Raw genomic sequence first — 13,577 nt, forward strand, 5'->3', positions numbered from 1 at the left:
TTGGTCATTTTCAGTCTTTGGTATGGTTGTTTTCCTTTCCTTGCCTTCAGTCCAATATTTTTACATTCGATATGCCAATTGCAAATGAAAGAAACAATTTAAGTATTTGGACTTCTGTAACTTTTTTGGAAGCTATGTTTATGCCTTAGCTTTTTTTTAACATGTTCATGTTGATGAGATCTTTTGCTATCGCCTTCCCCTAGGTAAAAGGCGGTACAATATTAAATTGTGGAAGACGTTTACAGACTGTTTCAACTGCTTACCTATAGCTGCCATTGTGGATGAAAAAATATTTTGCTGTCACGGAGGTACGTATAATTTAATTTCAGGCCTGTGGTGTACCTTTAGCGGATGTAGAAACAATTGGGAAGTAGTTTATTTTGCTTAGTCCATATTTAGGCTTTTTCTTGGTTTGCCCAAAGGCCAGAGATTTAAATTGTGCATTTGAAACCGCTCAAATAATCCAAATAGATGCAACATAACGGTATGGAGGAAACAAAAAGATGAATATTGAATAACTTCAATTTTTTTTAAATCAGGTTTGTCACCCGACCTTCAGTCCATGGAACAAATCAGACGAATCATGCGACCCACTGACGTACCAGACCAAGGACTTCTGTGTGATCTCTTGTGGTCTGATCCTGACAAAGACGTACTGGGGTGGGGCGAGAATGACCGCGGTGTCTCATTCACATTTGGAGCAGAAGTAGTTGCAAAATTCCTTCATAAACATGACCTGGATTTGATCTGTAGAGCCCACCAGGTATGGCATGAAGGTGTTGTTTTTATCTCAGCCTGAATTACTGTTTTTAAGGTTCAGACTTTTTGGACCAAATTTAGTTAAATCATGTCATGGGATGATTATCTACTAGGTTTCTACTTCTGTAGTGCAGAGAAGCCACTTAATTTCAGTTAAATCCATAGTTTTCCTACTTGAAATCTTGGTCTATTCTGATTTTAATGCAGATATACAGCTGCAACAACTCAAGTTATTCGAGATGCATGAGTTTTAACACCTGGCTTTTTAGGTAGTCTGCCTTTTGCTTTTCTCCAAGGCTTTTTTTTAAAGTTGGCTTTTAGTTCACTCACTTTTTTCTATAGCTATTATAATGCTCTGTGAAGATTGTTACATTTTGTATTTGTTGCTCAGGCATAAAACCTTTTTCAATTCATTGGTGGATGGGTGGGTGGGCAAATTGACAATTTCATGTTCAATGTGGTGAGGAAATGCATCATCCATGATTTTTCGTTTTGTATTTCAAAATAGTAAAAATTGTTCCTATTCACTTTATGTAATTTGAATCACAGACTCCTGAAGTGTCAGAAATGAATGCAGTGTCCTGCAAACTGTACATTTATCATCCTGATTGTATGCAAAATGTGAAATTATCTTGGTTTAATAGGCAAGTGTTGGGGTTTGAAGTGGCATGTGCTTTGAATGTACTTGTGATTGTCCCTTAAAAGGACAACACAGCAGAGAATGGGTCACATGGCCACAGTAATGTATTCAACAAAAGCTTGGCCCACTTTAAACAACCTAAAATTTAGAACTGTTAAGTTCAGCATAGGAGTAAAACGGAATATGCAAGGTGTGCAACTAAAAATTGTTGTACTGTGCTTAATTTGATCAAACACTGCTTCTGACCAAATTTTGTCTTTGCATTTACATAGTTGCCAATCTTTATTGGATCAGTTGGAACAGGCAGTTTAATCCTGCTGTTAATATTTTTTTAAATATAGGCCCCTTGTATACTGACAACTTTTTATTTCATTCAAATTAAGTAGTTGTATTAAAATAGCAAGACTTTGTAGCGCAGTTTAAATTATCCAGTAATTGAATTGATTTTTTAATTAACTAACTGCTTAATAATTCCTCTTGTGAAGTATGTGTGCAGAGTTGTGTTGCAGTGATCTATATTCACTCACTCCCATTTCTGAAACAGGTTGTAGAAGATGGGTATGAGTTCTTTGCCAAGAGGCAGTTGGTGACTTTGTTCTCTGCACCCAATTATTGTGGAGAATTTGATAACGCCGGTGCCATGATGAGTGTAGATGAAACCTTGATGTGTTCTTTTCAGGTAAGATGAGTTTTCAAATTTGTTACAAGATAAATTTTGTTTTTGTGCAGCAAACTCAAAAGTAGAGCAGATGCTATGGTTCAATTTTATCACCATTTTGGGCATAATATTGTGAAGTTTTTGGTAAACACAAGACATCTTCATGGGAGAAGGGAAAACATTAATGATGAGCAGCCTGTTGATGGTGCTCCAGTAGGAGTGAAGATCTTGAACCTTTCTCAAAAGTGCACATTGCACACAACGTATTTGCAAGTGATGACTTTTTTTGAGCTATCTACTGCAAGCTCCCAGTAGAGGTGGTTCCTCGTACTCCAGAAGTGGGTGGAGCTTTTCAACAAGTGGAACACCACTATTGTTTATGGCTGGATGATTCTTCTCTCTCTCTTCTCCTCCTCCTCCCCCCCCCCCCCCCCCCCCAAGCACTTGTGCTGAATTATAAATCAGATGTGTACTTTTGTCACTTTCCCTGTCCAATAGAAAATGACTGCTGTAATGAAAAAGAATTTCATAACTCTTCATGTGCTTGCGTATCTGGGTAAACTATCTGCTAATATAAAACACTAGTGAACACATTTCTAGATCCTATTTAAGTGAATAATTATATTGCTGAAAAGTAGCTATTTAGTACAATTACATGTGTTGTGCAAAGTTTCAATCCTTTTAAAACACACACTTTTTGTTTAGATTTTGAAACCAGCAGAGAAAAAGAAACCGAATACAAGCCGGCCTGTAACGCCACCAAGGAGCATGATCACAAAACAAGCCAAGAAATAAAATGAGGAACTCTGGCATTGCCTGTTCGGACTTGTATTATACCAGTTTGTCTCCATTTTTAACTTTTTCTTTCTTTGTGTAAAGTGTATCTGTCAGCTTGCTTGGATTAGATTACTATTTGTTGACTTGTGGTTTATCTGCTGTGATATACTGAACCATGGTTGCTGCCTCGAGCCGCAAACGTGTGCTCCCCCTGAGATGGAAGAATATTAAAATAGTATTGTAGCTCTCTAATCTGCATCGGGGCTCCTAATTGTTGGCATTAGTTGCTAGCAGTAATGTGCTTGACTGCTGTTCTTCAGCAGGCTTCAATGTGGGTCAGGGGAGGGGGGTGGTGGGGTAATGGTGGGGAACAAGATGACTTGTAGTTGACAGAAATTTGACATTTTTGGTACAGTTCACGAAAGTGGTGTAAATGCCTTGTGATGGCAGTTATGAGTTTTTTATTTTTTTAAAGACCTGAAGAGGTGATGCTTGTGAGCTGGTAATTGACCTTTTTGGAAAAAATCTCATGTAGGAAGTGGCAAACTGTTTATAAAACCTCAGAAGTTATAGTTCAAAAAAATTTTGTACTTTCTCATAAAATGTTTTTATTTAGAGGAATGCATCTGCTTTTTTCAAGTCTACATGTCTGTCGTGTAAGCAACTGTTGTATAGATGTCATGATTAGAAGGATCTGCCTCTCCACTCTGCCAGCATCACAGAAAATGACGTAAATTTGATTAAGCACACTTCCTGTACTGTATATTTTAAATGATGAAATAAAGCCATTATTTTACATTTGGCATTTTGATTTGTTTTAAATTTCTGTCAATATTAGGTTCCTTGTGTTTTATAATGGCAGACAAATGGGTTAGTTAACTGGCAAAGATGGTGGAGAACAGATTGAGAAACAGCTAGTGTAGGTTATTGAACTTTAAATTGTAAGACATTCAGCCATTTTTGTTCTTTTTGGGATTGGGAGCTTTTTTCCCCTCTCTTCCCATGCCATGTATCATCCTTGGCTTTGAGACCAAGCAAGCAATCTGTTCTTGGGGTTCTGTCATTATACAGTTGGCCACTAGGCTGAGAGTTGTTTGGCATGTTCAATATTAACTTCCTCTGATACCTCCCCATGATTTTATGGTTGAGCTAGTAGTTCTAAATTCATTTGGGTTCCTTATGGATGATGGACTTCTTTTGCCCTTTGTTTGTTTGTCCAGGATCCCCATGGGTGAAAGGATATTGCACTAGTTCCCCCTAACCCTCCCTTATACTATCCTGTAACATGTTAAATGATGGGAGCTACAAATATTAATGGTTTTGCAGATCAAAATGCTCCTGCACTAGCACCACAATTCTCCACACTGCATTCCAGCTAACAGCAGTACAACCATGGGGATGCTAAATATGGAGCTGCTGTTTATTTTTTTCCTTGTTTGGGGAAGGTCAAAATTGGGCATATGTGTATGTATGAGCCTAGTGACTGGTTTAAAACATGGCAGATTCCTGGACATCTGTTTGCATGCCTGAGCCCTCAACCAAGTAATGACTAATTTCATGATCAAATTGGGAAGAAAAATAAAGCCTTTTTACAAATCAGGACTTGTGTATTTGTGTTTTCCTTGAGTGGAGAAATTAGCTCAATATATTCCGTGCCTGTAGTGATACTGAGCCATATACAAGAGGAAGATCCCAAGTTTGATTTCTGTGTTGAATAATCTTCCTGATATACTTATCTACTTGATCAGCTCTAAGCAAGAGAGGGAGGAAAGTATTTTTTTAAATTGGTTCTTCTCCCCATCTGTAATGCATTGACTACTATCTATATATAGATGTTGGGTTGGGACAGGATTGGACTCCTTGTCTGACCCGTAGAGAAAATGAGCAAACCGCATGAGGTTCCAGGAACCATATCCTTCCTAGTCTTAAAACTAGGATTGTACTCAAATATTACAATACTTGAAATATACCAGTGCTGGCAGCCAATATGCCTTTGGAAGGACAGCTTGGGAGTGACAGGTGAAAAGATGGTCCTCAAGTATGCAATACCTTTTTCTGTGAGAAATTATAAATACTTACACCAATTCATTGAAACTACATAGAATATTGACATACAACTTGATTTGTTACTTGTTCTAACCATTAACTGCCCTCTTTGCACTTTTTTTTGTCGTTAAATTACATCCTACAAAGCTATTGTTTGTGCATCAGAAGGGTTATACATTTTTGGAGTCTTAGGCCAGAAGGATCAATTATTGAATGGGGTGCATATGGTTAAATCTCCCTGGCTGAATCATGACTAAACATCAGATCCCACAATCATTTGCCTCTGTACAAAAATGTTTAATTTTAGATGTTACATTTTTCAATAGTGTAATCACCAAACCCCTGTGCTCCCGACCATGCACTAAGACACTCCAATTTCACTATTTTGATGTTCGTTTGCAGCCTTGTTTTCTTTCTTTCCTAATGCATTTCAGCATAATCATAATTGGCTGCACCTTTTGATGCCAACCCATGGTGCTGCCACCATTGCCACATCCACTTGCTGCCGCATTGCCTCGATATGCTGCTGAAAGAGGAACATTAAGAAACAACTGAACTTTCTGAACACTGTGTCTGGAAGACTAGTTCATTTTTAAATAATTTCTTTGGCCTGAAGCACCTTTTACCTAAAATGCTTGTAGTTTGGCCAAACGGTACAGAAATGTGGAAATGCCAACTAATTGAAAGGTGTGGCTGCATCTTGGATGTCACATCACAGCATAGAGAGGCTTTACTTGTGCTTATTTATGTTTGCAAATTTTATAAGGGCCACACACAGCTTCTGTATTCTTTCCACTCCATTCCCTTGCTCTTCCAAATATTTGTGCCCCTGAAAGTGAGCTTAAATTGAAGTCTGTTCTCTATAAAATCTCACATCTGATCACCCAACTTCCCTCCTCCACAAGCCTTGCTTGCATCAACTATCCCTACCACCTCCAAATCTCAATTTCCTCTATACATCTTAAATCCTTTGATATTGAAGTTATCACTGCCTCAAATAATATGCTCTTGAAGCACATTATTACTTCAGAACTGGATGACTGATCTGTTTGAACTCATGCTATAATTTCTGTAGTACCTGAATAAGCCCAGAGTCAAAAATGGCATCTGTGACTACAGTTCAGTCCCTCATTCTTTAATATTAATAGTTCTATCCTTCAATTCTCTGCAATGCAGTCTACCTTCCTGATACTGCTCTCTTTATAGCTGTTCTAATTCTTATCTGGCCACTAGTGTTATCCAGGGCTGTTTCATTGTTTATTAGCCTCCCTAAGTTGCATTATCCAGAAGTGCTAGATTAAATTCGAAATGCATGTTGATAACTTCCACTCTTTCTCACCTAAAGGCTATTCAAACAAGAACTGGTGTGTTCTTTGGGGTTACTGGCCAATATTCAATATCAGTAAAACAAGATTTTCTGATAGTGTGCGCAGTTTGGGAATTGGCTGCCATACTTATGTTACCATATCTACAGCTCAAAAGTGCTGCTTTGATTTTAAAGCACTCCGGTACATGCTGAGATGAAATGCTTGTATAATTGCATGTTTTATTTGCCCCTCTGACTATATCTGTCTTGTTTCCTATTCTCTGCACCATCGTCGGTCACTTTCCAATATCAAACTCCTAACCATCTGTTGGGGAAGGTAGTAGTTGGCAAGATAAGGCTCTGGGGACCTGGGTTCAAATCCCACCATGGCAGATGGCAATAAAAATCTGGAATTAAAAATCTAATGATCATGAAACTGGTCAATCGTCACAAAATCCCATCTGGTTCACTAATGTTTTGGTATTTTAGTTTGATTGTTTGTTCTGTCCTGCTGTGTCTTTCCCATTTGGTCTATATTTCAAATTATAGCCAGAACTTGCAACTTGTTCAAATCAATAAAATAGGTTCCAGTGGGTGAGCCATCCATTATTCACCCTTCCTGACTTTATGGAAAGGAAAATGCACTCTTTTCTGATCGTGAATACATAGTGTATGTTAAGTGAAAGGACTAGCTGCTTTGAGGACAGGAGCAATACACCATGGAAAACAGTATGTAGTCTGTCTGAAGTCCAGAAATAATCATTACTCTGCATCCTTGAAATGTGTGCACCCAAGTTACAGATGTAAATCCTGTGTTTGTATAACAAGCTGTTAACACTTTGGAGGCAGTGCAGAATTGATCAGTTCTTGCAGAGAAGGAGTTGAACAAGCATTTTAAGATTACATCTTAAGGTGACACTGGTGGGAGGTCAAGGATTAAGGTTGAATGGTGAGAAGGAAGATGGAGTAAAATGAGCAGCCAGTGGTGCCATGAGCTGGAAACAGATTAATGGGATTTAGGGAAGGTGACAGGGTTGTATGTTATTGAGAAGCAGGCACAAATTTTAGGGTAAAAGCAGAAGGGCAAATGGAAAGGATGAAAAGCAGTAGAGAAAAACCAGGAACTGCAATACAGCAAAGTACAGGGAAATGGAATGATATTGGATGAATGGGAACGTGAAAGTGACAGGCCACAATGGGAAATGGAGTAGGAGGTCAGAAATGCTAAAGCGACGTAATGAGAAGCAAGAGGGGGAAGGGGCAACAAGTATATGGGATAAGTGGACAGTAATGTAAAAATGGAGAAGACAGTGTTAACATCCTTCAAGTTCCAACAATCAGCAGCTCACAACTCCAAGTTTACAACTTCCAACCAAGAGAAAGAGAAAACACAACAAAGAAAATCGCCCTTTCTGGCTGTTTAGCTCAATTTTTGGTAACCTGGTAAGTTTTTACCTGGACATATTTTGCAGTGTAGCATTTTGTAGTCTCTGGCAAATTTCAGTTTTGGGTCTCCAAATCTTGCTGCTTCATGCTCCAACTTGATATTACATTGTCTTTTGAAGTCAGCTGTATCACAGTTTGTTGCTGAGCTCCTCATCTCCCAACTATTACTGTTTCTCCCCTACCTGCTGCTTTTTCTACTATTTAAAATGAGCGTCTCAAGTGCTCTTCCTTTCACCTCTTGCCCTACAATCTCCTTTGTGCTTGTGGCTCTTGTGCCCAGACCATTTTTTTTTGGAGCCTTGCTCCCATCCCTTCTTGCTCCTGTGGCACTTCCTGTCCTGCCATGCTTGCTTGCAACCCTTCTGTGCCCTTCCTTTGTAACACTCCTGCCCAGTATCCAGCTAGTCTTGTTTATCAGCCTATTCAATCTTCCATTTCACCTACGTTCCACACCCCTGCTTTACAGTAGCTCTCTAATCTGGTCCTCGGTGAATAGAGTTCAAATTGTTTAAATAATTTTTGATGACTAAATTTAGTCCAGGCAGTTAATTAATAAAATGTGGTTAGGTAAATACAGTCCAGTGAATTAATTGAATTGTGTGACTAGCTCAATGGAATCAAGCATATTCATTTAATCACATAATTGTGAATTCAATCCACCAAGGAAATTGGGTCACTAAGTGAACAAACTCAGTAATTAATTTAATGTAGGGCTGAGTAAATGGAATCCAAATGTTCATTACTCATTTATGCATAAATCCCTACAAAAATACACAGACATGAATACATATAGATAAATATAAACAATTTACAGTATATTAAATGTCTGATAAAAGGTACACTCAAGATAATAGGGTACATGGATTGTAGAATATGGGCTTAGAACTTTGAATATTTAATTCGAACCAGCGTGTCATTTTTATGTTTAGATCAGATTTCTCCTACGAATGTCAAGTTTATTGGATACTAGAAGCAGGAGTAGGCCATTCGGCCCTTCGAGCCTGCTCCGCCATCCATTATGATCATGGCTGATCATCAAATTCAATATCCTGATCTCCCCCCCACCCCCCCCATATCCCTTGATTCTCTTTAGCCCCAAAGAGCTAAATCTAATTTCTTCTTGAAATCAGACAATGTTTTGGCCTCAACTACTTCATGTGGTAGTGAATTCCACACATTCACCACCCTCTGGGTAAAAAAATTTCTCCTCCCCTCTTTTCTGAAAGGTTTACCCCTTATCCTCAAACTATGACCCCTAGTTCTGGACTCCCCCCACCATCGGGAACATTCTTTCTGAATCTACCCTGTCTAACCCTGTTAGAATTTTAAAAGTTTTTGAGATCCCCCCTCACTCTAATAAACTCCAGTGAATATAATCCTAACCAACTTAGTCTCTCCTCATATGACAGACCTGCCATCCTAGGAATCAGCCTGGTAAACCTTTGCTGTACTCCCTCTATAGCAAAGACATCCTTCCTCGGATAAGGACAACAAAACTGCATACAATACTCCCAGGTGTGGCGTCACCAACGCCTATACAATTGCAGCAAAACATCCCTAGTCCTATACTCAAATCCTCTCGTTATGAAGGCCAACATACCATTTGCCGCCTTTACTGCTTGTTGTACCTACACACTTACTTTCAGCAACTGATGCACGAGGACACCAAGGTCTTGCTGAGTGTCCACCTCTCAATTTACACCCATTCAATAATCTGTCTTCCTATTATTGCTACCAAAGTGGGTAACCTCACATTTATCCACATTATACTGCATCTGCCATGCAGATACCCACACACTCAGCCTGTCCAAATCACTCTGAAGCATCTCTGCATCCTCCTCACAGTTCACCCTGCCAACCAACTTTGTATCATCTGCAAATTTGGCGGTGAAAATATTTAGTTCCCTCTTCCAAATCATTAATATATAATGTGAACAGTTGGGGTCCTAGCACAGATCCCTGTGGTACCCCACTAGTCACTGCTTGCCAATTAGAAGAAGATCCATCTCTGCCAACTTTTTGTTTCCTATCTGCTAACCAGCTTTCTATCCATTTCAAGACATTATCTGCAATCCCATACTACTTCAGCTCACCTCCAAACTGTCTTTCATATCTAGTCCTATGTAAATTACAGTTACACCTCAAGCTACGTGACATCGAATTACAGGATTTGACTCCTTACCAGAATCCTCAAACACAAAGTTGACACACTGATGTTTGAACTACTATTATTTCATTCAAACTCTAGCTAATTACCACTAACATGTTATAAATGGTAAACGCCATTGCTGCAACACATGCCAAAAACACATCATTTCCAAATGGGGAAAATCTAACCACCCTCTCATTGTGTCTGCCTCCATCAATATCTGAGTGGTATTATCGCTAGACTATTAATGCTGAAACTCAGCTAATGTTCTGGAGACCTGGGTTCGAATCCCGCCACAGCAGATGGTGAAATATGAACTTCCAGAATACATATATCTGGAATTAAAAATCTACTGATGACCATGAAACCATTGTTGATTGTCGGAAAAACACATCTGGTTCATTAAGATCCTTTAGGGAAGGAAACCTGCCATCCTTACCTGATCTGGCCTACATGGGACTCCAGAGCCACAGTAAGGTGGTTGACTCTTAACTGCCCTCAGGCAACTAGGGATGAGCAATGAATGCTGGCCATCCAGCAATGCCCCATCCCACGAATGAATAAAAAAAAACTCCTCACCTAACAGCACTGTAGTTGCACTGCAGTAGTTTAAGAAAGCAGTTCGCCACCACCCTCTTAAAGACAATTAGGGATGGGTAATAAATACTGGCCTTGTCAGTGATGTCCGCATCAGAAAAAAATCTTCATAAAGTAATTGAGCTTACAATCAGGATTTAGACATTGAAGTTACACTGACAATTACATTGGGGTTATTAACTGAGCATAAATTGTTACAAGCACAAATGAGATCGTGTTAGGGGGTTCAATAATCAAATGAACTGACATGACCTGCAAGCCTGGGTATTTTATTGCCACCCAGGTGCCAGGGTATTGAGTAGACCGGAAGGATTGTTTATGGAGAAGGGAAGCAATCAAAGTGGTCCTTGCAAGGACCAGTGATGTTGATAAAGACAGACCTGGAAAATGAGCCTGGGAGATTAGGAAACAAATTTTGAAGCAGGGTTTCACAAACAGTAATCTGAAGTTTATTTCCCTAGCTATGAACTATAATTGAGAAGGACAGGACAGGGTAGATTCAGGAAATCAATGCATAGCTTAACATGTGATGTCAAGAGTGAGTGACTCCATTTTGCTGGGATTGGGTGGAATTCCATTGGGATAGGCTACATGTGAATGGATAGGTGTTAATGTACATTGTAGAACGTTAGATTGGGAAGTAATTACATTTTCAAAGTAGGAAATTAAAAACAACCAGGATAGATGATAATATTCATGTAGTAAGTGTAATTTTAGCAAGTGGGATATGGGGCAGTTCAAACCCAAAGGATTCGATGTAAAAATAAAGAAAATCAACTTTTTATTTATTCATTCTCAGGATGCCAGTTTTGCTGGCTAGGCCAGCCTTTATTTCATAAGAACATAAGAAATAGGAGCAGGAGTAGGCCATCTAGCCCCTCGAGCCTGCCCCGCCATTCAATAAGATCATGGCTGATCTGACGTGGATCAGTACCACTTACCTGCCTGATCCCCATAACCCTTAATTCCCTTACCAATCAGGAATCCATCCATCCGCGCTTTAAACATATTCAGCGAGGTAGCCTCCACCACCTCAGTGGGCAGAGAATTCCAGAGATTCACCACCCTCTGGGAGAAGAAGTTCCTCCTCAACTCTGTCTTAAATCGACCCCCCTTTATTTTGAGGCTGTGTCCTCTAGTTTTAACTTCCTTACTAAGTGGAAAGAATCGCTCCGCCTCCACCCTATCCAGCCCCCGCATTATCTTATAAGTCTCCATAAGATCCCCCCTTATCCTTCTAAACTCCAACGAGTACAAACCCAATCTCCTCAGCCTCTCCTCATAATCCAAACCCCTCATCTCCGGTATCAACCTGGTGAACCTTCTCTGCACTCCCTCCAATGCCAATATATCCTTCCTCATATAAGGGGACCAATACTGCACACAGTATTCCAGCTGCGGCCTCACCAATGCCCTGTACAGGTGCATCAAGACATCCCTGCTTTTATATTCTATCCCCCTCGCAATATAGGCCAACATCCCATTTGCCTTCTTGATCACCTGTTGTACCTGCAGACTGGGCTTTTGCGTCTCATGCACAAGGACCCCCAGGTCCCTTTGCACGGTAGCATGTTTTAATTTGTTTCCATTGAGATAGTAATCCCATTTGTTATTATTTCCTCCAAAGTGTATAACCTCGCATTTCTCAACGTTATACTCCATTTGCCATATCCTCGCCCACTCACTCAGCCTGTCCAAATCTCTCTGCAGATCTTCTCCGTCCTCCACACGATTCACTTTTCCACTTATCTTTGTGTCGTCTGCAAACTTCGTTACCCTACACTCCGTCCCCTCCTCCAGATCATCTATATAAATGGTAAATAGTTGCGGCCCGAGTACCGATCCCTGCGGCACGCCACTAGTTACCTTCCTCCAACCTGAAAAACACCCATTTATTCCGACTCTTTGCTTCCTGTCGGATAGCCAGTCCCCAATCCACTTTAACACACTACCCCCAACTCCGTGTGCCCTAATCTTCTTCAGCAGCCTTTTATGGGGCACCTTATCAAACGCCTTTTGGAAATCCAAAAACACCGCATCCACCGGTTCTCCTCCATCAACCGCCCTAGTCACATCTTCATAAAATTCCAACATGTTCGTCAAGCACGACTTTCCCCTCATGAATCCATGCTGCGTCTGATTGATCGAACCATTTCTATCCAGATGCCCTGCTATCTTCTCTTTAATAATGGATTCCAGCATTTTCCCTACTACAGACGTTAAGCTGACCGGCCTATAGTTCCCCGCCTTTTGTCTCCTTCCTTTTTTAAACAGCGGCGTAACATTAGCCGTTTTCCAATCAACCGGCACTACCCCAGAATGCAACGAGTTTTGATAAATAATCACTAACGCATCCACTATTACCTCTGACATTTCTTTCAATACCCTGGGATGCATTCCATCCGGACCCGGGGACTTGTCCACCTTCAGTCCCATTAGTCTACCCAGCACTGCCTCTCTGGTAACATTAATTGTATTAAGTATTTCTCCTGCTGCCAACCCTCTATCATTAATATTTGGCAAACTATTTGTGTCCTCCACCGTGAAGACCGACACAAAAAACTTATTTAAAGACTCAGCCATATCCTCATTTCCCACTATTAACTCCCCCCTCTCGTCCTCCAATTTCCCATTCCTAATTGCCCTTGGAAAGGTGGTGGTGGCCTTCTTGAATCACTGCAGTCCATGTGGTGTTAGGAAGGCAGTTCCAGGATTTTAACCCACTGACAGTGAAGGAACGGTGATACAAATCCAAGCTAAGATGGTGAGTGGCTTGGTGGCTCCATGCATCTGCTGCCCTTGTCTTTTTAGGTAGCAGAGGTCATGGTAGAGTTTGTGGGTTTGGAAGATGCTGTTGAAAGAACCTTGGTGAGTTGCTGCAGTGCATCTTGTCAATGGTACACATTGCTGTCATTGTGTCGGTGGTGGAGGAAGTGAATGTTGACGGCATTAGATGGGTGTCAATCAAGTGGGCTGATTTGTCCTGGATAGTGTCACGATTCTTGAATGTTGGAGCTGCAGTCATCCTCTGCAGAATTCCCAGCCCCTGACCTGTCCTTGTGTCCACAATATTTCTATGGTCCATGGTATCCCTCAGGATGTTGATAGTGAGGGATTCAACAATGTAAATGTCATTGAATGTCTTAGGGAGATGGTTAGATTCTCTTTAGATGGAGTTGGTCATTGCCTGGCGCTTGTT

The 13,577-nt window shown here is 40.4% G+C and overlaps 1 protein-coding gene across 1 annotated transcript in view; it reads left to right on the forward strand.

Annotated features, from left to right (window-relative positions):
• The window catches only part of LOC144502988 (serine/threonine-protein phosphatase PP1-gamma catalytic subunit A), a 32,844-nt gene extending 28,410 nt beyond the window's left edge, over positions 1-4,434 (forward strand). Inside the window, exons 4-7 of the mRNA XM_078227454.1 lie at positions 204-308; positions 540-763; positions 1,944-2,078; positions 2,763-4,434. Of these exons, the coding sequence (XP_078083580.1) occupies positions 204-308; positions 540-763; positions 1,944-2,078; positions 2,763-2,852 (554 nt within the window). The 3' untranslated portion in view covers positions 2,853-4,434. The remainder of the gene's footprint in view (positions 1-203; positions 309-539; positions 764-1,943; positions 2,079-2,762) is intronic.
• The last annotated feature ends 9,143 nt before the right edge of the window (positions 4,435-13,577 follow it).

This window comes from Mustelus asterias, chromosome 13 (genome assembly GCF_964213995.1).
Source record: "Mustelus asterias chromosome 13, sMusAst1.hap1.1, whole genome shotgun sequence".
NCBI lineage: Eukaryota > Metazoa > Chordata > Chondrichthyes > Carcharhiniformes > Triakidae > Mustelus > Mustelus asterias.